Source organism: Hyla sarda, chromosome 5, assembly GCF_029499605.1.
Source record: "Hyla sarda isolate aHylSar1 chromosome 5, aHylSar1.hap1, whole genome shotgun sequence".
Taxonomy (NCBI): domain Eukaryota; kingdom Metazoa; phylum Chordata; class Amphibia; order Anura; family Hylidae; genus Hyla; species Hyla sarda.
Genome location: NC_079193.1, coordinates 54,602,332 through 54,627,481, shown reverse-complemented (window position 1 = coordinate 54,627,481; position 25,150 = coordinate 54,602,332). Strand labels below are relative to the sequence as shown.

At 40.8% G+C, this 25,150-nt stretch overlaps 1 protein-coding gene across 4 annotated transcripts in view; it reads left to right on the top strand.

Annotated features, from left to right (window-relative positions):
* WDR37 (WD repeat domain 37) overlaps window positions 1-25,150 on the top strand; it is a 219,303-nt gene that overhangs the window by 158,764 nt on the left and 35,389 nt on the right. For all 4 annotated transcript variants that reach the window (XM_056519509.1, XM_056519510.1, XM_056519511.1 and 1 more), the window contains one exon: window positions 3,635-3,776. In XM_056519509.1, the coding sequence (XP_056375484.1) occupies window positions 3,635-3,776 (142 nt within the window). The remainder of the gene's footprint in view (window positions 1-3,634; window positions 3,777-25,150) is intronic.

Below are 25,150 nucleotides of genomic sequence, written 5' to 3'. Positions count from 1 at the left end.
GCTGTTCTCCATGAAGGGAAATGGAATGACTCATTGATTAACATACTTGACTGTGAACATAAGATATGACCACATCATCCATGTCCTCAGACCGTGCACACACTTCTGCTGTACACTAATCGAATGATTGCCATGAGTGCGGAGTTATTTGTATGGCCTGAGGTCACGTATGATGCCATAGATTTCACAGCTAATAGTGCCAATACAGAGACCATTCTCCCAGTTTTGGCTCTATAGGTAATCTTTCAGCACTAATAATAAAGATAACATGCAGTAATGTTTTCTTTTACATTTTTCCTCTTTTTTTGTCCTATAGCAGAAAAAATTATATCCCACAAAGGACTCGGAGGTCACAAGAAAACTGCAGGGACCGGGATGCCGCCACTCCAACGCGCGTTTCGGCACGCTGACCTCCTGGACGAAGGTCACAGTGCCAAAACACTTGATGGAGTGGTGGCATCCCGGTCCCTGCAGTTTTCTTGTGACCTCCGGGTCCTTTGTGGGATATTATTTTTTCTGCCATACCATGCACTTTACTCCCGACATGTAACATGTTAGTCTACAGCACCTTATCAATCTATAATTTGCACTTTATATATTGTACTGACAACTCTATATAGGTATTTTACTGTATAGACTTGTGTTTGTGTCTATATATGTTGATTCATTTATGTATTACATACAATACCCCCTCATTACCATCGGGCTTGCAGGGTATCCGGTTTTGCCGCTTTTTTGATGCATTTTTTTCCTCTATATGTGTGTGCCTGATTTTAGTGCATATCAATAAAATTGTTTTTTTATCTTTCTAAATGACTCCTATGGCTTTTTGCTTATTGTTCCATGTTTTTATTGAACACACCATGTAAACATTCACTGTGCAGGTGGGAAAAGTATGTGAACCCTTGAATTTAATAACTGGTTGAACCTGTAGTTGCAGTTCAGACATGCACAGCGGTCAGGAGTAATTCTTGACCATTCCTCTTTACAGAACAGTTTCAGTTCAGCAATATTCTTGGGATGTCTGGTGTAAAAAGCTTTCTTGAGGGCATGCCACAGCATCTCAATCGGGATTAGGTCAGGACTCTGACTGGGCCAATCCAGAAGGTGTATTTTCTTCTTTTTAAGCTATTCTGTTGTTGATTTACTTTTATGCTTTGGGTCGTTGTCCTGTTGCAACACCCATCTTCTGTTGAGCTTCAGCTGGTGAACAGATGGCCTTAAGTTCTCCTGCAAAATGTCTTGATAAACTTGGGAATTCATTTTTACTTTGATGATAGCAATCCATCCAGGCCCTGACGCAGCAAAGCAGCCCCAAACCATAATGCCCCCACCACCATATTTCACAGTTGGGATGAGGTTTTGATGTTGGTGTGCTGTGCCTCTTTTTCTCCACACACAGTGTTGTGTGTTTCTTCCAAACAACTCAACTTTGGTTTCATCTGTCCACAGAATATTTTGCCAGTACTGCTGTGGAACATACAGGTGCTCTTGTGCAAACTGTAAACGTGCAGCAATGTTTTTTTTGGACAGCAGTGGCGTGGCATGGTATCCTCCCATGAAATCCATTCGTGTTTTACATATTGTAGATTCGCTAACAGGGATGTTAGCATATGCCCGAGACTTTTGTAAGTCTTTAGCAGACACTCTAGGATTATTCTTCACCTCATTGAGCAGTCTGTGCTCCTGCAGTCATATTTACAAGGCGGCCACTCCTAGGGAGAGCAGCAGCAGTGCTGAACTTTCTCCATTTATAGACAATTTGTCTTACCTTGGACTGATGAACAGCAAGGCTTTTGGAGACACTTTTATAACCCTTTCCTGCTTTATGCAAGTCAATTCTTAATTGTAGGTCTTCTGAGAGCTCTTTTGTGCGAGGCATCACTCACATCAGGCAATGCTTCTTGTGAAAAGCAAACCCAGAACTGGTGGGTATTTTTATAGGGCAGGGTAGCTGTAACCAACACCTCCAATCTCATCTCATTAACTGGACTCCACTTTGATGACACCTCACTCCAATTAGCTCTTGGAGATGTCATTAATCTAGGGGTTCACATACTTTTTCCACCTGCACTGTGAATGTTTACATGGTATGTTCAATAAAAACATGGTAAGATCTAATTCTTTGTGTGTTATTAGTTTAAGCAGACTGTGATTGTCTGTTGTTGTGACTTAGATGAAGACCAGACCACATTTTATGACCAATTTGTGCAGAAATCCATATAATTCTAAATGGTTCACATACTTTCTTGCAACTGTAATGCAATAGTTCCAAGTTTTATTTAGCTTATGCTGTAAATGCTGTGCCAGCACCCTGACCAGTGTAGACAAACACCGATATTAAAGAGAAATGTCCAGCTCAGCTTGCTCGTGTTAAAAGCTTCTGTTTTATTTCAATCCAAGACGCAACTTTTTATATAGTTAAAGGGGTACTCCGGCCCTTAGACATCTTATCCCCTATCCAAAGGATAGGGGATAAGATGCCTCACCGCAGAGGTCCCCCTGCTGGGGACCCCCACAATCTTGTATTCGCCACCCACCTGTTTGAGCTGCACGCCACGGTGCCAGCTCACAAACAGCCGGCTGGCGACCACGGGGTCTGAGTATTGTGACGTCACGACTCCACCCCCGTGTGACATCACCTGCCCCGGTTTTCAAGTCTATGGGAGGGGGCGTGATCGCCACCCGGTTATTTGTGAGCTGGCACCGCGGCATGAAGCGCAAACAGGTGGGTGGCGAATACAAGATCGAGATCGATACGAGATCGTGGGGGTCCCCAGTGGCGGGACCCCTGCAATCATACATCTTATCCCCTATCCTTTGGATAGGGGATAAGATGTATAAAGTCAGAATACCCCTTTAAGGCATCCAAAGATCGGTACAAAAGTAGGCCTGTGGAGCTTGTGAAGATTGTTTGTAAAACCCTACCGCAATGTGTGGCCAGCTTAACAAGTGTTTATAATGTGATAGATGTACTTTAATAACACATGCTCCAATATACACGAATGAGCAAGTTACCCAGCTTTCCTGAGTCACTAAGTCAATACTCATGTAACCAGACTGGGGTTACAGCTACTGAAAAAAGTATGTTCGTACATAAAGCAAATGTTTGTGACAATGCAAATTGTATGAAACTTGATGGGGGAGATTTATCAAAACCTGTGCAAAGGAAAAGTTGTCCAGTTGCCCATAGCAACCAATCAGATCGCTTCTTTCATTTTGCAGAGGCCTTGTTAAAAATGAAAGAAGTGATCTGATTGGTTGCTATGGGCAACTGGGCCAGTTTTCCTCAGGACAGGTTTTGATAAATCTCCCCCGATGACTTTTATATTCACACTAATTATTTCTACCTTTGCTTATTTGCGTTGTACAACCTTCACATATCCTCTGTGTTACAGGTATGTCCACTGTTATTTTACCGTCTGGTTTTTCGCCATGTCCATGTACAGTATAAGGCAGTGTACACAGTTTTATTCTGGCCATTATTAAAGGACAACTCAGGCTAAATAATGAACATGGGCTTTTGACTGCTGTATCCTCATTCTGCTTAATATGCGGATCATTTATTAGATATGATGTATTCATTATCTTTTGACAGTTTCAGTATTTTATTTTTTTTATTTTCTCTTTTTAGGTCACGACCAGGAATTAACCCACTGCTGCACACATCCCACACAGCGTCTTGTAGTGACGTCATCCCGTGACACAACCTTCCGGCTGTGGGATTTTAGAGACCCCTCAATACATTCTGTGAATGTTTTTCAGGGCCACACTGAGTAAGTATTAGCTTCCAAGTATACATGGTTTTCACCCTCTGCAAGACACATTAAAGGGGTACTCCACTGGAAAACATAGATATAAATGTATATCTATATATATCTATATATCTATCTATATCTATATATATATATATATATATATCTATATATCTCTATCTCTCTCTCTCTCTCTCTCTCTCTCTCTATATATATAGATAGATAGATAGATAGATAGATAGATATAGATATAGATATATATACACACACATACATAAATAAAATAGAAGTCCTTTACAAATCTGTTTAAATAAAAACAAATATATATATATATATATATATATATATATATATATATATATATATATATATATAACATTTATTTTATTTTTTTCAAATCAACTGTTGCCAGAAAGTTAAACAGATTTGTAAAGGACTTCTATTAAAAAATATTAATCCTTCCAGGACTTATCAGCTGCTATATGCTCCACAGAAAGTTCTTTTCTTTTTGAATTTGCGTTCTGTCCGACCACAGTGCTCTTTGCTGACACCTCGGTGCATGTCAGGAATTGTCCAGAGCAGGAGAGGTTTGCTTTGGGGATTTGCTCCTGCTCTGGACAGTTCCTGACGTGGACAGAGGTGTCAGCAGAGAGAACTGTGGTCAGGCAGAAAAGAAATTCAAAAAGAAAATAACTTCCTCTGTAGTATACAGCAGCTGATAAGTACTGGAAGGATTAAGATTTTTAAATAGAAGTAATTTACAAATCTGTTTAACTTTCTGGCACCAGCTGATTTAAAAGAAAGTGTTTTCCTGTGGCGTACTCCGCCCCTAGACATCTTATCCCCTATCCAAAGGATAGGGGATATGACGTCAGATCGCCGGGGTCCCGCTACTGGGGACCCCCGGGATCTTGGCAGCAGCACCCCACTATCATTACTGCACAGAGCAAACTCGCTGGAAAAAAATGTTTTCCAGTGGAGTACCCCTTTAACGTCACATGTATGAATTATCAGACCTGCCCTTTTACTATTAGGCATCATCATGAATCCCAACAGTTAGAAATTCATGACACATCTAAGTAATAATAGTGGAAGAAACCTTTTCAGCCTAATAAAAGGGACAGCTAGGAAGCATAGCCAAACACAGGCAGCATGAAACGGGCAGGACTCCTCATGACAGCAAGCTATGATTTATGCTGCGACTTTTCATAGTCTAAAGCAGTGTTTCCCAACCAGGGTGCCGCCAGCTGTTGCAAAACTACAACTCCCAGCATGCCCGGACAGCCTGCTGGAAGTTGTAGTTTTGCAACAGCTGGAGGCACCCTGGTTGGGAAACACTGGTCTAAAGGCAAGCATGAAATTGGACATAAAGTTGGCCATTCTGCTTTGGTTTCTTGCTGACCTGGGTTGACTGACAGGTCTTTACTTATTTGTGTGTAGGGAGAGACAATCAGTCAGGTTCAGCAAGTTGGGGAAAAGCATCTGACAGGTTCCCTATAATCAATTATTGGGATCAATCATATGCCCCCATAGATGTCCCTAGTCTTACTGGAAACTCCATCATCTGTCGAGTCTTCAGATTTTGATGGAGTCCTATTGGCTGCAGTATGTCATTTTATTGACTTTTCTTCTAAGGAATGAATTATAGGATATAAAAGAGAATATACTGCAGTAAATAATGTATTCTAAATTTACGGTTGTGAAGTTTTAGACTTCTTAGGTTGTTATTGATGCTCGCTCATACAGATCTGACATCTAGTTATGTGAAATACAACCACGGCAAGAATCTCTTCCATCATCATCATGTTCAGTCCTTTTGGCTGTGTATAGCATCTGTGTGTATGATACAACTGTAGAGGGGTTATATAGCCTCCAGAGTAGCCATTATTTGTATGGGAATGCTGGGAGTTGTAGTTTTGCAACAGCTGGAGGCACACTGACTAAAAAATGCAGCTCTAGAGATTGTTTTATTTTAACCCCTTAAGGACGCAGGACGTAAATGTACGTCCTGGTGCGGTGGTACTTAACGCACCAGGACGTACATTTACGTCCTAAGCATAACCGCGGGCATCGGAGCGATGCCCGTGTCATGCGCGGCTGATCCCGGCTGCTGATCGCAGCCAGGGACCCGCCGGCAATGGCCGACGCCCGCGATCTCGCGGGCGTCCGCCATTAACCCCTCAGGTGCCGGGATCAATACAGATCCCGGCATCTGCGGCAGTGCGCGATTTGAATGAATGATCGGATCGCCCGCAGCGCTGCTGCGGGGATCCGATCATTCATAACGCCGCACGGAGGTCGCCTCTCCTGCCTCCGTCCGGCTCCCGGCGTCTCCTGCTCTGGTCTGTGATCGAGCAGACCAGAGCAGAAGATGACCGATAATACTGATCTGTTCTATGTCCTATACATAGAACAGATCAGTATTAGCAATCATGGTATTGCTATGAATAGTCCCCTATGGGGACTATTCAAGTGTAAAAAAAAAAATGTAAAAGAATGTAAAAGTAAAAGTAAAAAAAAAGTGAAAAATCCCCTCCCCCAATAAAAAAGTAAAACGTCCGTTTTTTCATATTTTACCCCCAAAAAGCGTAAAAAAATTTTTTATAGACATATTTGGTATCGCCGCGTGCGTAAATGTCCGAACTATTAAAATAAAATGTTAATGATCCCGTACGGTTAACGGCGTGAACGAAAAAAAAAAAAGTCCAAAATTCCTACTTTTTTAATACATTTTATAAAAAAAAAATTATAAAAAATGTATTAAAAGTTTTTTATATGCAAATGTGGTATCAAAAAAAAGTACAGATCATGGCGCAAAAAATGAGCCCCCATACCACCACTTATACGGAAAAATAAAAAAGTTATAGGTCATCAAAATAAAGGGATTATAAACGTACTAATTTGGTTAAAAAGTTTGTGATTTTTTTTAAGCGCAACAATAATATAAAAGTAAGTAATAATGGGTATCATTAATCGTATTGACCCTCAGAATAAAGAACACACGTCATTTTTACCATAAATTGTACGGCGTGAAAACGAAACCTTCCAAAATTAGCAAAATTGCGTTTTTCGTTTTAATTTCCCCACAAAAAGTGTTTTTTGGTTGCGCCATACATTTTATGATATAATGAGTGATGTCATTACAAAGGACAACTGGTCGCGCAAAAAACAAGCCCTCATACTAGTCTGTGAATGGAAATATAAAAGAGTTATGATTTTTAGAAGGCGAGGAGGAAAAAATGAAAACGTAAAAATTAAATTGTCTGAGTCCTTAAGGCCAAAATGGGCTGAGTCCTTAAGGGGTTAAAGGGGTACTCAGGTTGAAAATATATATATTTTTTTCTAATCACCTGGTAACGGAAATTTAAAGGGGTATTCCAGTGGAAAAACTATTTTTTTCATATCAACTGGCTCCAGAAAGTTAAACAGATTTATAAATCTTAATCCTACCAGTACTTATCAGCTGCTGACGTTGAGTTGTCCTTTTCTGTCTGAAAATAGTGCTCTCTGCTGACACCTCTGTCTGTCTCAGAAACTGTCCAGAAAAGGAGCAAATCCCCATAGAAAATCTCTCCTGCTCTGGACAGTTCCTGAGACAGACAGAAGTTTCATCAGAGAGCACTGTTGTCAGACAGGAAAAAAACAACAACTCAACTTCAGCAGCTGATAAGTACTGGAAAGATTAAGATTTTTTTTTTATAGAAGTAATTTACAAATCTGTTTAACTTTCAGGCACCAGTTGATTTGAAAACATTTGTTTTCTACTTCTTTCCACCGGAGTTCCCCTTTAACTTTCTGGAGCCAGTTAGGGTGCGTTCACACGGAGTAATTCAAGAGGAATTTTTTCCCAAATTAATTCCCATCTCCTCTGCCTATTGACTTTAAAGGGTAAAGCGTTATATAGGGTAAAATCTATTTTCACCATTCCCGGGGGACGCTCCTGCCCCCAGGGATGGTGAAGATATGAAGTTATAAACTAGTCACCGCCGCGGCCGTAAGTAGTCACCTTGGCGGGGAGCTCTTCTCACCTACTCCCGTTCTTCGGCCGGCAGCGACGCCCCCTCCGCTTGATTGATGGGCCACGTCATTGTTCCGCTCACTGAACGGACAGAGCAGAGTGATGACGCGGCCCATCAATCAAGCGGAGGGGGCGTCGCTGCCGGCCGAAGAACGGGAGTAGGTGAGAAGAGCTCCCCGCCCAGGTGACTACTTACGGCCGCGGCAGTGACTAGTTTATAACTTCATATCTTCACCATCCCTGGGGGCAGGAGCGTCCCCCGGGGATGGTGAGGACAACAATTTTACCCTATATAACGCTTTGCCAAGCATTATATAGGGTAAAATCTGATGATTGGTTCCCTTTAATGTTATTTCTGCTGGCCTGTTCACACGGCGGAAATTCTGCTAGCAGAATTCCGACGCTGAATTCCGTTCCGCTTGAAGAAAGAACATGTTCATTCTTCAAGCGGAATCCGCTAGCAGAAATCAATTGAAGTCTATGGTAAAAAAAAATTCCACCTGACATCGCAATTTGCGCGCAATTTGCGCGGAAATGGCTGAAAAACCCTTCACTTCTTTCTCCTCCATGTCTGCGCGCAATTCCGCACGCAATTCCGCTCAGATTGCGTGCGGATTTCCCGCGGATTTCGCGGGAAAATATTATTTTTTCCGCCCGTAAATTTTTCGGCGTGAATTACTCTTCATTTACTCCATGTGAACGCACCCTTAATATGAAAAAAAAAGTTTTTGGCCGGAATACCCCTTTAAACAGGTTTGTAGATTACGTCCATTTAAAAATGTTAATCCTTCTAGTACTTATCAGCTGCTGTTTACTACAGAGGAAGTTCTGTTCTTTTTAAATGTATTTTCTGTCTGACCACAGTGCTCTTGCTGACACCTCTGTCCATGTCAGGAACTGTCCAGAGCAGGAGCTAATCCCCATAGCAAACCTCTCCTGCTCCGGACAGTTCCTGACTTGGATAGAGGTGTCAGCAGAGAGAACTGTGGTCACACTAAAAAGATATTAAAAAAGAAAAGAACTTCCTCTGGAGCATACAGCAGCTGATAAGTACTGGAAGGATTAATATTTTTAAATAGAAGTAATTTACAAATCTGTATAACTTTCTGGCACCAGTTGATTAGAAAAAAAAGTAGTTTTCCACCGGAGTACCCCTTTAAATATTCAGCTACACTTTTAAAGGGTGTTACACCTGAAACAGCACAGACTGGAGAGCCACAAATCTGGCAGACTCATTTTGCTTGTATATTATATGAATGACCATTTATTTAAATGGCTGCAATTTTAATACAGTATTTTGCCTACCTGAGAAACCTAGATGCAAGGTCAGTGATAAAGAGAATGTCGACTGGATTTGTCTGGGCTCTTGTGATGCTGGGGAACTCCCCCTGAACATTTGAGCCTTAATAGCATAACAACCAAAAAAACCTATATATTACTAATGGATAGGACTATTGAAATAAAAAAAAAGGTATGTTCAGAATCCTGATAACTAGCCCCATCTAGCCATGTGCTTATTTACACCCCTGTTTCCTGCAGACAGGTCTCCTTTAACTACTTTACCCCTTACATATAAAGCACTGTCAGCTGTTTTGCGGGGCCCACACAGCTGACTCTTTTATTGTACAGTTCTCTTTCAAACTCTTAGCTTTATGTTTTATAGAAAATGTTAGTTTTTTTTCAAAAGCTACAATTTGAAATCATTTTAAATGTAAATGAAAAAAATGTAAGAATATTAAGTCACAGTGAATCACATAGAGCAGTGTTCCCTAATCTGTGCCTCTATGTCTCTCTCCAGCAGATGCAAAACTGCAACTTTTGTCATGGGCGCATTAAGAATTGTAGTTTTATTATAACTGGAGAATCACAGGTTGGGAAGATATGTGAATGTTTTTAGCCATACTGCACACCCTTAAAAAAGTAAAGCTTCCGTTGCTGCTCCCCCTTCCCTCCTGTCTGGTCGATATGAGACCAGGGATGTGAAGAGGGGGAGCTCCTAGTACTGTTCATTCATTTTTAGGTCAGCAGAAAACCTTTCTTAGTAACGGTAGCTGTCTTATCTGAGAAAGGCTTCCTGATGCCTTTAAACGTGTTCTCCAGTGGAATTATAATTTTTTTTTTTTAATCAAATGATGCCAGAAAGTTAAACCGATTTGTAAATTACTTCTATTTGAAAAATCATAATCTTTCCAGTACTTATCAGCTGCTGTATGCTTCTCAGGAAGTTTTATTTCTTTCTGGAGTTTTCTTCAGTCTGACCACAGTGCTCTCTGCTGACACCTCTGTCCATATCAGATTCTGTCCAGAGCAGGATAGGTTTGCTATGAGGATATTCTCTTGCTCTGGACAGTTCCTGACATGGACAGAGGTGTCAGCAGAGAGCACTGTGGTCAGACAGAAAAGAATTCCAGAAATAAATACAACTTCCTGTGGATCATACAGCAGCTGATAAGTACTGTAAAGATTAAGATTTTTAAATAGAGGTCATTTACAAATCGGTTTAAGTTCCTAGCACCAGTTGATTTTAAAATATTTGTTTTCCACTGTAGTACCCCTTTAAATCTAGCAGTAATGTCAGCTCCCCTCTGCACATCTCTGGGTGTTATGTGAGAACACAGCGACAAGAGAGAGCACAGTTGACATAGGGAGATCTGTACAGTATGGCTAATAACAATTAGAGATGAGCGAATTTACAGTAAATTCGATTCGTCACGAACTTCTCGGCTCGGCAGTTGATGACTTATCCTGCGTAAATGAGTTCAGCTTTCAGGTGGATACAGTCCTAGGAGACTCTCTTTCCTAGGACTATATCCACCTTTTCCAGCCCACGGGAGCACCTGAAAGCTGAACTCATTTATGCAGGATAAATCATCAACCGCCGAGCCGAGAAGTTCGTGACGAATCGAATTTACTGTAAATTCGCTCATCTCTAATAACAATATATTAGGAAGTTGCTGTATTATGCTTTTTGACACCATACATATGTTGTTACTTCTGCTGGACAACCCTTTTAAGTGCTCACTGTCCTGTATCAAGGGGCATTTTATATATATCTTTTTTATTTTTTATTTATTTTAAACATGAAAGTACAACATGACCTCAAAAGCATTTTCTTCTAATCTCAGCCATTCCCATATACCTTTTCATGTACATTAAGCCAGATTTTAAAGCCCACCTATGGACTTTATTTCACTCTGTAATAAATTTGGATTTAAAACCGTCCTGTAGAGATTCCAATTTATAAATCCCTAAGCTTATTACTCGGGTCTAAGTAATACTTGTGAGTTTGAGTGGGCTATCTGAATAGAGATTTGCTGCTGAAATATTACTTCTATGGACCGCGTGAATGCTCGGCTTGCCTTTTCATAATTTCATTGCTCCTATATCTTAATAAAGAGCTTTCCTTAAGAGTGTCTGCAGCTGTGCGATAAGACCCGAGCGGCGGTACGCTGCGGACGTATGCACAAATTTTAACAAGCCTTCAATCTGTCCTGTGTCGGCCCATTAACTAGCCTATTAATATATGATCTGGCACATTGTTTACTGAGGCAGCAAGTCTTTAAATAAAACAAAAAAATAAAATAAAATAAATATATAATAAGGATATAATGGTTCCATTAAAATAATGGGCAAATATTTATAACAAAAAATTGTCTGATTTATTTATATTCTTTTCCCGTTCCAGCAGATGGCACTCTAACACTGTCACTGCAGTCCGTCTTGTGTTACTAGGTCTTAGAATCTTCCCAAATGTATCCGTACTACCGAGAGAGAGGGGCAGGCTTCTTTAGCTTTGGATAGACTTTTACCTTATTGACTCCTATTAATGAAAACAAACTGTGTTGCGGATTTAGGAAGGATCAAGGTGTCGGTAGGCTCCAGTGATTTTACAAGGCACAGGGGTATTCGGTGTCAAAGGTTAAGGCATTTCTCCTGTTATTTTTAACCTGTACAAATCTCTCCCACGTCATTCCATATTCCTTAAATCCGATACACAGGCTTTGGCTGGGTTTATTTTCCTGGAATCTACAAAATCTTTTTTTTTTTTTTTTTTTTAAATAAACAAAATAAAAATAAATAAAACCTAGATTCCTGTTCTGTTTTATGTCACAAAGGTAAAAAAGAATAAAAGAAATATCACAAAAGGTATCAGTATGGTCCCCATGTTTAGTTCTAAGGGGGGAGCTTTCTCAATTTTGCAATACTTTGTCAATTGCAATAGTGAATTACATGCACAATGCGGAATCTAATGCATGTAGGATGTACATTACATAAAGCAGTGTTTCCCAACCAGGGTGCCCCCAGCTGTTGCAAACTACAACTTCCAGCATGCCCGGACAGCCGTCGGCTGTCCGGGCATGCTGGGAATTGTAGTTTTGCAACAGCTGGAGGCACCCTGGTTAGGAAACACTGACATAAATTCAAAACTGGAATTATGGAATGTCTGACTCGTGTACCTAAAAGAACAAATAAATACCAGAGGTGCAGCAAGACATTTAGTTCCGTTTTATTTTGGGAAAACCAAAAGTTTGAGGAGGAGATCGACAGCAATAATTCTCACCCAGTGAAGCGTTTTGGATTCTCAAACATGCATGTCACTGGGTCTGAATTGGCGGAATGACTTACTACAGTTTATATTTACTACTACAGGGATTCTGGTGCTCTTGTGTTGTGCATTGTGTTTTGTTTTCTCACTATTTTTATAATGCTCCATTTTATTTTTAATTATTTGATTGTCATATATGCAGTTTGCATAGTGTTCGTATGGTGCTTCAGTTTCTTTAAAGGGGTACTCCGGTGGAAACCTTTTTTTTTTTTTTTTTTTTTTTTTTATCAACTGGTGCCAGATTGTTAAACAGATTTGTAAATTACTTCTATAAAAAAAATCTTAATCCTTCCAGTACTTGTTAGCTGCTGAATACTTCAGAGGAAATTCTTTTCTTTTTGGAACACAGAGCTCTCTGCTGACATCATGACCACAGTGCTCTCTGCTGACCACAGTGCTCTCTGCTGAAAAAACTGTCCAGAGTAGGAGAAAATCCCCATAGCAAACATATGCTGCTCCGGACAGTTTCTAAAATGGACAGAGATGTCAGCAGAGAGCACTGTGGTCATGATGTCAGCAGAGAGCTCTGTGATCAGGATGTCAGCAGAGAGCTCTGTAGTCATGATGTCAGCAGAGAGCTCTGTGGTCATGATGTCAGCAGAGAGCTCCGTGGTCATGATATCAGCAGAGAGCTCTGTGGTCATGATGTCTGCAGAGAGCTCTGTGGTCATGATGTCTGCAGAGAGCTCTGTGGTCATGATGTCAGCAGAGAGCTCCGTGGTCATGATGTCTGCAGAGAGCTCTGTGGTCATGATGTCAGCAGAGAGTGTTGCTAATGTGTTGCATCCCCTTTCTGTTTACTGACCTTATTATAGATATATATATATAACCAAAGAATCTTGTTGCTATATATATATATATATATATATATATATATATATATATATACACACACACACACATTTATTTACAATAATAGATATGGATTTTAAGGGAAGACGCTGAGGTTCTCCTTTTTGTAGCTTGGGTTTTAGCTGATGCTGGTGCAAATTCATAGAGGTTTGGGTGAGCTTTTTCGTGCTTGTATTATTTATCTCTCTCTCAGCAATGAGTGGGACAACAGTGCAGTACCTTGTGTCACTGCTACTAATACCATGGGGATTTCAGGTGCAGAGCACATGTACAGTGTAAGCAGAGGTTGCGGTGCTCATGTGAATGCCATTATCAGCTAAATGGTGGTAGTGCAAGTCAGACCCCTCCGGTATAATATTGATGGCCTATCCGGAGTTGGCAATACAAATAAGATTAGTTTCAGCTGGAATGCAGTTATTCTTTAGTACAGATGGTCATGATCATGCCAGACTAAATTGGCAGATCAGAGAGATGGTACACTGCCTATTTTGGCTTTTACAATGTGACAATTTTATCGTTCCTCATTTCCACCTATCAAAAGCAAAACATTTTTTTCTCCTATTGATGTAGCTATATGAAGGTTTTTATTCTACTCTTGGGTGGCAGCAATTGGGTTTTATTTAAACTGTGATGACCATGCATTAAGAATAACATAATAACTTTCTGTGGATCAGTATTGTTACGGCAAGCTGATATATATATATATATATATATATATATATATATATATATATATATATATATTATAGATCTTCATGAAAAATTCCAATGCTAGTGGACTAACCCTGTCACAAATACGCAAAGTTGTTGCAAAGAGAAATAAACTGATGTTGCTAGACTTGTGTGTACTGAACAAACCAATAACTGGTTCCATTGGTAGCAGTAGTAGCGTCTCTACCATCATTGGGACAACTATTTGCAGCTTTTGTGCAAGCTGAGATTTTTATTTAAAAAAGGCAACAAACCAATCTCCCAGGTTAGTCTGACATGTTGGGAGTGATCATATATATGCAGCTTTGATCAACCACAGTGGTTCACTACTATGGGTAATGCTCAATATATATATTTTTTGTATCCACTTAAAATGGATGTGTGGTCAGTATAAAGCATTTCGTTTTTTATATTGTTTTGTAGCCTCTGGTGCTCTAATTCAAGTTTTTATTTTCTTGTTATTCCTGTTCCCAAAATTTTGAGAGTTTACTAGTTGGTTGACTACCTCTTCCTTAAATATGGGTGCCAATGTAATTTAAAAAAATGCTCGACTTGGGGTGTAAGCCGCCTCCGCCTCAGTCACACACCCCTTAACCTCAGCCTCATGCAAACACCGCCTGAGCCTGATTCATACCTTCTCATCCACATACTAACACAGTCTGAGCCTGATTCACACCCCCTCTTGCCTAATACAAACACCCCCAGAGCCGGAATCGCACCCCTTAGCCCTCAAACTAACACCTCCTGAGCCTGATTCACACCACTCAATTTCATACTAAGGGTGCATTCACACCATGTTTTGTACATACGGGTGCCGGATCCGGCGGGGGGAGGGGCAAACCGGGCGCTCCCGTACCCCATCCAGACCGGAGTCAAACGGTGACTCTTGGCGGCTCAGTTTTGACCCGTATGCGGTTTTGGACCGGACCTAAAACCATAGTATACTACGGTTTTAGGTCCGGTCAGGAAACCGCATACGCGTCAAAACTGAGCCGCCAAGAGTCCCCGTTTGACTCCAGTCGGATCATTAAAGTAAATGGAGTCACGGGCTGATCCGGCTGGGGTACGGGAGCGCCCGGTTTGCCCCTCCCCCGACGGATCCGGCATCCGTATGTACAAAACGTGGTGTGAACGCACCCGAACACTGCCTAAGTCTGATTTACACTCCCTCTGCCTCATATTCTCACCCCCCTGAGCCCGACTCACACTCTCTCACATTTACCACCCCCTGAGCCTAATTTATACCCCCCATAGGCTCAGATTAACACCTCCCAGCCTTATTTGTGCCACCTAAGCCTTATATTCACACCTTCTGAGCTTAGCATATTTATACCCCTTTATGAAATTATAAGGTTCAATGCCCTTGAAGGAGTACTCCAGGGAAGTTAAGAAAAATTTTAATGCCCCAAAGCCACCACAATACTTGTTCTGTGTCCACTGTAGTTATTCATGTGGTTTTGGCAGCTCCTTTGGTCCCTGATGTGTCCTAAATATTATTTTTCCTTGCTTACAGCACAGATTACAACTCCCAGAAGTCAGTGCAGCTCTGTGTAATGGCTACCAACCAACTGCTTTCACTATTTGTGTGCTTGCTTACACTGCAGCACACACACTGTACAGGTCTTTTCTTTTTGACTATCCTTCCTCCAGCAATAAATCATGCTGTGCTCTGAATGGCAGCAGTCAGTGATTAGATCTACACAGGGAAAGTGCAGTTTATGAATCTTCTCTGAGCTTCTCTTACAAGCTCCTCAAACAGGGAGGGAAGGGGGAGGTGTGGCTGTACAGCCAGAGCTCTAGACCAAACTGAAATCACGGGGTGTTGTCTTGAAAGGAGGGGGCTAGGTCTCACTGAGGAGACAAGGTGGATTTGAGAATTACATTTTTCTCTCACTCCCTGCATGTAAGTGACAGCTGAAAGAAGGAAACTGCTCTATATAGCTAATGAATGATATTTAGACAAATACATATGTTGGTGAGAGGGAAAACGTTTTTTTCATACTGATCATCAGTCTACTTTAAGTAGAGTATACCAAAAAGTTCTCATCTATGCGTGGTATATGTCTTTAACGTACACCATTAACCCGATGTGAATAGGGCCTTAAAGGGGTACTCCAGTGGGGGGAGAAAATGCTTTTAAATCTACTGGTGCCAGAAAGTTAAAGGGCACTGTCCGATTCAAAAACTTTTTAGATGTTGTACATCTTGGCAAAACATTAACCTTTCTAATATACTTCATAAAAATAATTGATTTCCTTTTTATAGAAATCCTGGCTTAGAAAATCATGGCTTTGTCCAAGCTGAAGCACAGGCATGGACAGAGTCCAGTAAGTGAGGGTGGGCTAGCACTCCTCTGTGCTCTCTCCTGGCTGATAGGACTCCTCTGTGCTCTCTCCTGGCTGATAGGACTCCTCTGTGCTCTCTCCTGTCTGATAGGACTCCTCTGTGCTCTCTCCTGTCTGATAGGACTCCTCTGTGCTCTCTCCTGTCTAATAGCACTCCTCTGTGCTCTCTCCTGTCTGATAGCACTCCTCTGTGCTCTCTCCTGTCTGATAGGACTCCTCTGTGCTCTCTCGTGTCTGATAGGACTCCTCTGTGCTCTCTCGTGTCTGATAGGACTCCTCTGTGCTCTCTCCTATCTGATAGCACTCCTCTGTGCTCTCTCCTGTCTGATAGGACTCCTCTGTGCTCTCTCCTGTCTGATAGGACTCCTCTGTGCTCTCTCCTGTCTGATAGGACTCCTCTGTGCTCTCTCCTGTCTTATAGGACTCCTCTTTGCTCTCTCCTGTCTGATAGTACTCCTCTGTGCTCTCACCTTTCTGATAGGACGCCTCTGTGTTCTCTGCTGTCTGATAGCACTCCTCTGTGCTCACTCCTGTCTGAGTACTCCCATGTGCTCTGTGATGGTGGGCTAGCACTCCTCTGCTCTGTCTAATAGGACAGGAGAGAGCACAGAGGACTCCTCTTTGCTTGCTCCTGTCTGATAGTACTCCTCTGTGCTCTCTCTTGTCCTATTAGACAGAGCACAGAGCAGTGCTAGCCCACCCTCATTTACTGGACTCTGTTGATCTCCCACAGCACCCCACATTCTAAACAAATGTAGGGTTCCTGCGGCAGTGGTAGAAATGTCATAGCCACGCCCCTTGTGGCGTGAAGACGCGCTCCCTCCCATAGATATGAATGGAGGAGGTGTGACGAGACGTCACGAGGGACGTGGTCATTACATCACAATAACAGCCTCCGGCTCTGAGTGTTCTGAACAAAATGTTCAAAACCCTGGAGCACCAAAGTACCCCTTTAAAAAGGACCCATATGCTCTCCAGACATTTCTGATTTAGTGAACTGTATTTCTAATAAAATAACCTTTCTTGAGCAGCGTTTTTTTTTTTTTTTTAAAGTCTTTGTGTTGTGCTATTCCACTTTTATTCCTATTGGAAATATATCAATTTATTCATAAGTGGGTGTTACCAGTCTTTTAAATAAGGTGGGTTCTTACACACTAATAATTGGACAACATCAGACTGTTTAGGGAGCTGCCCTGTTGATAAGGTGTCAATTTGTTAATATGTTTGCAGAAAGGATAACAGAGGAATAACATTGCAGAGATCTAGCAAGATGCTTAATAATTATTTTGTGGATAATACATGTTTATACTTAACAGGAAAACCTATGCATTCTCTTTAAAATCAGCTGTTCTAAATAAGTCTCCATAAAAAGTAAATACAATAAGATACTCCATTTTTAGTTAGATTTTCCCTTTAAAGGGGTACTCTGGTGAAAACATTTTTTCTTTTAAATCAACTGGTGCCAGAAAGTTAAACAGATTTGTAAATTACTTCTATTAAAAAAATCTTAATCCTTCCTGTACTTATTAGCTACTGAATACTACAGAGGAAATTGTTTTCTTTTTGGAATTCTCTCTGATGACATCACGAACACAGTGCTCTTTGCTGACGTCATTATAATAATAATAACTCTTTTTATTGTTGTCCTTAGTGGGATTTGAAACCAAGTCCCCAGCACTGCAAGGCAGCAGTGCTAACCACTGAGCCACCATGCTGCCCTTAGCATACATCTGCTATGCATCTGCTATGCATGGTTGCTAAAATGGACAGAGATGCCAGCAGAGAGCACTGTGCTCATGATGTCATTAGTGTTCCAAAAAGAAAGGAATTTCCTTAGCATTTCCTTAGCATTCAGCAGCTAATAAGTACTGGAAGGATTATGATTTTTTTAATAGAAGTAATTTACAAATATGTTTAACTTTCTGGCACCAATTGATTTAAAAGAAAAAAGGTTTTCACCGGCGTACCCCTTTAATAATTACTTTTCACTTGTGGAGTCTTCTTTTTTTGATACTTCTTCTTTTCTAACTTGACTTGACTTAATTTCATATCTTCCCCCTTTTTGCCATCTGCTTTTTACTTGCAAGCACTTAAATGCAAAACATTCATTTTTCCATTTGAATTTTTGTCACAACTCATTTATTTTATGAGACATTTTGAAATCTGTGTGGCTGCCTGAGATAGAATTGCTTGCCATAGATGAGCAAAATGCACATATCCCTGATCACTTTTACGCTTTGAACAGGTATTTTGTGCCCATCATTTATAAGGTGCCTTTCATGACATCTACCTAAGTGCCATTGGAAATGGGCAGACAGTGAATCATTATGTATGGAATATTGATTAATTTCGCTGATGGGAATTTATACAGAATCTTAATCTTGTTCTTCATTGGGATAACTACTTGGGCTTCATTTCTAGATATAGAGCAGATATAGTTACCATTTTAACTGTTTGAGGGATTGGGTCAAACAGTGAGTTAGGTAGAAAGCTGTGATAGTTGTAGATTCTGATCAGTCATAATGTTTAAAGCCTCGTCTTGTGTGTGCCCACCTTGTGCCAGGAAAACAGCTTGACCCATTGAGTCTTACTCTCCACTAAGACCTCTGAAGTTGCCCTGTGGTTTGTGGCACCAAAATGTGGCAGAACCCTTATGTCCTGTAAGATGTGAGGTGCGGCCTTAATAGATCAGACATGTTTTTCTTTAGCACATCCCATAGATGCTCGGTTTGACATCAGGGAAGTCTGGAGGCCAAATCAACACTGTGAACCGATTGACGTGTGCGTCAAACCATTCCTAAGCAATTTTTGCACTGGAGCAGGACACATTATCCTGCTTAAAGAGGACCCTACCATTAGAAAATGCATTGCAATGAGGGTATGTTTGGGTAGGTGGTACATTTTGAAGTAACATCTTCATAAATGCCAAGACCCAAGGCTTCCCTACAGGAAAATACCCAAAGCATTACACTGCTGCTGCCATCTTCTTTTTATAGAATGCCCTGGTGCCATGACTTTACTAGGTAACCAACACACATGCACCCAGCCATCCACATGATGTAAAGAGTATGTGATCACCTGACCATTCCATCTTATTCCATGGTTCAGTTTTAATCCTTTCATGCCCATTGTAAGTACTGAATAAAACATGGGCATTCTGTGAGGCATGCTTTCTATCATAAGCTGTAGTAACCTTTTTATAGCAGTTGGTGCTACAGTAGCTTTTTTTTTATTTTTTTAGTGAAAGCAGACTAGACAGGCTAATCTTCACACCTATAGAGCCTCAGATGCCCTTGACCTGTCACTGGTTCACCAGTTGTCCTGCTCTGGACCAGTTTTTGTACGTACTAAATGGCATGTACCCTGAAGACACAATTTTTCCTGTCTTCTTTAACACAATATCAAGAACAGACTGTTCAACTGCTGCCTAATAGAGGATAAGTGTCTGATCGTGAACTGTTCACTTGTAGAATAGGAGATAAGTGTCTGATCACAGACTGTTCACCAATAGGATAGGGGATGAGTATCTGATTACTGTGGGTTTCCCTCCAATCTCCAGAATGGGGCCCAAAATCTCCCTGCTGCATGGAGCGTCAGGTCGGTATGTGTTGTTTTCTTAACCTTGTTATGAGTTTTTAACCTCTGGGAGATTAGATGTACAAAGTATTAAAAATATCAATAATTTTCTGTATACAATGATTAAATCTTGTTGATATAGAACCAGAAAAATCTGTAATTGGACTTATAAAATTTTTGATGTTGATGATCATTGATCTTTCAGTTTTCCAAATCGCACTACTTGAATTCAGATGGGAAACTCACATTGGTGAAATCTTTGACCTTGGACCTCCAAAGGGGGGGGGGGATTAAAAACTAACATTTTACATGACAGTCTTATCATATGCTAGAGCTGTATAGGGCTGGAGTAGGTTTTTATTGTCTACAATTCATAGCAATTGGGTGACCTAGATTACAGTATAAAAATAAGTATTGTGTAAAAATGTGTAACTTTTGTACAACAGAAAACTGTTGCACGTGATTTGATGTATTCTCCCAAAAATTATATAGTGTCTATGGCTCTACCGCTGTACCTAATGGCTTGGTGCTGTCTAGAGATTCCCAAATTGACACATATACCTGTGGTTATAGAAAGGGGCTGTATATTTTAATACCAGTATTATAGATCTAAGTTATTATATGGAGGTAGCGGGACTTGGATACATATTCTGGAAAGAGTAGATTTCAAGTGACATTTAATACAAGTCAACACAAGCGCCAGGTCTACTCTGGGTACCTAGCCGAGAGTCTTAATAGCGAGAGGTAACATGATGTTGCTCCCCTCGGGCGATGCTTGCGTTGTACATGATAGTTTTTTGATATCTCAGAAGCTTCTATCTTTGTACTTATCCAGTCGAATATCTCGTTTTGATTCTGACAGCATCTTCTAAGTTGCTTCCGGAAAGCCCACGGTTAATTTTAGGACATTATGCCAACTTAGATCATACTGCATCAGCATTTCATGGTCCAGCATCCTTCACATCATATATTTTTTTTCTGTGTGTGTGAAATTTCAGCAGATTGTTATGCAAAACAGTTTGCATTCTCTGTGTGACTGGGGAGACAGCTGTTAGTCCTAATGAGGAGTGCTAGCATCACAGTATTTCCGTTGATTGAGACCCACGGAGGGAGCAGAATGTTCCAGTTCGGGCAGTGGTGTGTGGTGAGAAAGTGCCACGCTGTCAGCTGGAAGTACATGCTCGGCTGCTCCCTACGACAAGATAAATGAGTTTTGCTGGGGTTTGGCAGAGTCTGAATCTTTTTTTTTCTTTTCCGGAGGATAGTAGAATCGTACCAAACTCCCCACGAGACCTACTGCTTAAAGTGTCTCTAGCCTATACTCTTGGCACAGCCTGTTCTCCCTAATGCTCTGCAGTACCTGTCATACCTGTGAGTTATTAAAATCCTAATGCCTTATAGCATTCTGTTAAGCCATGGTCCAGTGGCCTGCCATGATGCCTTCTTTAATGACTAATTTAGCCCGGAATCATTTAACCTCTGTCTAACCTAAAGTGATCTCTAAATGGAAGCTGAACCAAATGTATGGAAAGGTTCAGAAAAAGATCCCAAAGAAACAAAATGTGTATCTTTTCTGTATGCAAGTAAAAAAGAACAATGGCTACTACTTTTAAACTTTAACAAAAGTAATGTGAATTTAAGAGGTAATGTTGACTTTTCGAGGTCTACAATATAAATAAGAAAAATACTGTAGATTATGGTCTATGCATACTTCCCTTAAAGCAAGTTTCCCCTCTTGGAATGTTATAAATAGCTGATCTCCATGGATACGGAACCCCCACAATCTCAAGAACAGGGCTCTTTGTCTCCCATTAAATTGGAGCGGTAGGTTGTGCATGCACTTCTCCATTCATTTTCTGTGGGAGCTGCCGGAAACAACCAAACACTGTACTCTGATTTTTTTGCGGACATCCCCATTCTTAAGATCAAGGGGGGTCCCAGTGCTCACACACACACAACACCACGACAATCAGCAAGTTAACCCGTGCTCCGGTAAGTTTCCATCAAATTTCTCATTGTTGTAATGATTGATTGGCATCTGAACGATCCGACAGATCAAAACTTTTGACTTCTTTGTGAAATTTCAGAAGATTTGTCAAATTACAGTTTTGCATTTAAAGGGTTTCTAGGACTTAAATGGTCAGTAACGTTTAAACAGACAACAGACTTTACATACATTAATTTAATAGTACAAGTGAATAGTAAACTTTGTGAGATATCTTTTTAGAGTTTCAGTTCCTCAGAAGAACTATTCTCAAACATCTTGTCCTAACATTAGAGTCTCCTATATACACTGCAGTAATAATCGGCGCTATGACTGCGTGGATTAGCACTGTTGTCTTTGACTGCAATGTTCCATGCAGTATAGAACATGTTTATTATTTCGACAGAGTCCGAAATTTGAATTTCTACTGCGAAATATGGCAGTAGAAAGCTGCTGCATTGTAATTCCCACCTGGAATTTTTCCGGGCAGAAATTCCTTAGTGTTGAGCTACTTGGAGTTCCAGTCGTGACGGTTGCTACTTTATCCAGACAATAGTGGGACATTTAAGTCTAGACTAGGGTTAAAGGGGTATTCCAGGCCAAAACTTTTTTTTATATATCAACTGGCTCCGGAAAGTTAAACAGATTTGTAAATTACTTCTATTAAAACATTTTTAATCCTTCCAATAGTGATTAGCTTCTGAAGTTGAGTTGCTGTTTTCTGTCTAACTGCTCTCTGATGACTCACGTCCCGGGAGCTGTGCAGTTCCTATGGGGATATTTTCCCATCATGCACAGCTCCCGGGATGTGACATCATCATTGAGCAGTTAGACAGAAAACTTCAGAAGCTAATAACTATTGGAAGGATTAAGATTTTTTTAATAGAAGTAATTTACAAATCTGTTTAACTTTCCGGAGCCAGTTGAGATATATATATATATATATATATATATATATATATATATAATGTATATATGTATATATATATATATATATATATATATATATGTGTGTATATATATATATATATATATATATATATGTGTGTATATATATATATATATGTGTGTTTTTGCCTGGAATACCCCTTTAATGGTTCCAGCTTTTTTTTTTCTAGCTTAAATACCTTTTCATTTAACATTGTTTTATTTTTAGACTTTTGTGACCTTTTAATATAAACACCAACTTTATATTTTGCACAGCAAATAAATGACTGCATAATGCACGTCAGCTCTGCATGATTTTTGTATTACTGTCTTTTCTTACACTAAAAAAATTATGTAGAACTGTAATTTTGCTGTAACCCTTCCATAGCGATATACAAACAGACAGAACAATCTGTATAGAAAGTGTGGAAGGAATTCAGGATTGGATGCACTAAATTGGCAATATGATACATTTAGGACGGGTAATTTTCTCATTAATTACTCTAATTTGCATTCTCATTATTCGTGGAGTGAGTAAGGTTTTCACTGCAAGCGATGTGCTCTCGTATGTTTCCTGTGTGCCAGAGAAGACTTTGGAGTAAAATAACAATGATAGAAATGCATTTTACACAGTTTGTTTTTATTGAAATACCTGCTCTTAATATGTACATAAAAAATTTTTTTTCACATAGATAATACTTAGTCTAATTGGGATGTCCTGTTAATGGGGGGAAATTTACTGTGACTGTTTTAAGGTCAATAAAGTTAGGCTGTATGTTCACACGAAATTTCGCTTGGACATTCCACCGCAGCAGTGAATGTCAAGGGGTTTCTGCCGTGCAGTTCACATAACACATTTTCTGCACCGGAAACATCTGGCACGGAAATTCTAATTCAGGTGTCCACAGAAAGAATAGCCATGCACGGAATGCATTGCCGTCTGTAAGATGGCGCATTCCCGAGAGGTCTAAGCTCCGCTGTCAGGGGAATGTCCGCACTGAGGTTTTCAGTGCAGAATTCCCCCGTGTGAACATAGCCTTAGAGTGTGTTGTGCCAAAGTATTAGGGAGGGTGTCTCTAACGTGTGTGTGTGTATTTATAGATAGATAGAAATATTATATAACATTTCCAAATAACAGGCATACTTTTGTAGCTTTTAAGAAATACTGAAATGCTTTAGAGATTTTCTTTTTTTTTTTTTTCTTTCTTTTTTTTTTTTTACTGTCATTAAAAGCAACTTTTGACATGCTGTTCAGACACTGAGACGCGCTGCGATTATGAGTTATTAGTCGGGGAAGCAGGCGCCATTGCGGTCCTCTCCCTGGCCAGCCAAGAGATCCATCTATTTCTCTGCATAGACTTCTATGCAGAGAAATAGAAGGATCTTTAAAGTCAGCAGGGGAGCAGAGCAAAAGCCACCTGCTTCCCCAGCTAATAGCTCACTCTTGTAGAGGGTCACAGTAGTGAGATCAGGTCCGATTTTTTTAAAACTTTTTTTGACATGTCTGAACAACATCTTAAAGGGGTATTCCAGGTTTATACATCTTATCCCCTATCCAAAGAATAGGGAATAAGATGTATGATCACAGGGGTCCTCCTGCTGGGGAATCTCTGTGAAGCCCCCGGCATTCTGTTCCGGGCATTGCTTTCGAGACATGGACGTGACGTCATAGCCACGCTCCCTAGTGGCATCACACCATGCCCTCTCCATTCATTCCTATAGACCTGAATGGAGGGGGCGTGATGTCACTGGGGGCGTGGCTGTGGCATCACATCCCTCCCATAGACATGAATAAAGGGGGCATGTTGTGAAGTCACTGGGGGCGTGGGCATGGCGACACATCCCTCCTATAGACATGAATGGTGGCGGCGTGGTGTGACGTCACTGGGGGCATGGCCATGGAGTCACATCCCTGTTTCCGAGGCAGCGCCTGGCACAGAATGCCAGGGCTGCTCTGAGATCGCAGGGATCCTCAGCGGCAGGACCCTTCGATCATACATCTTATCCCCTATCCTTTGGATAGGGAATAAGATGTATAAACCTGGAATACCCATTTAAAAGTTTTTAATGACAGTAACACTTTAAAGTAGTACTCCAGTGCAAAATAACTTATCCCCTATCACAAGGATAGGGGATAAGTTATAGATCGCGGGGTTTCTGAGCACTGGGCCCCCCGGATCTCCTGGACTGGGCTGCAGCAGTCTGCAGAAAGTGAAGTTTCGTCCCCAGCAGAAAGCCGTGGCAGACACTCCCCCTCCATGTATCTCTGTGGGGTACATGGAGGGGGCGTGTCGGCCGCCGCGTCATGCGGGGACGGAATGCCTCCTTTCTTGTATATTGCCGCGGCCCCGTACTGGAGATCGCAGGGGGCCCCAG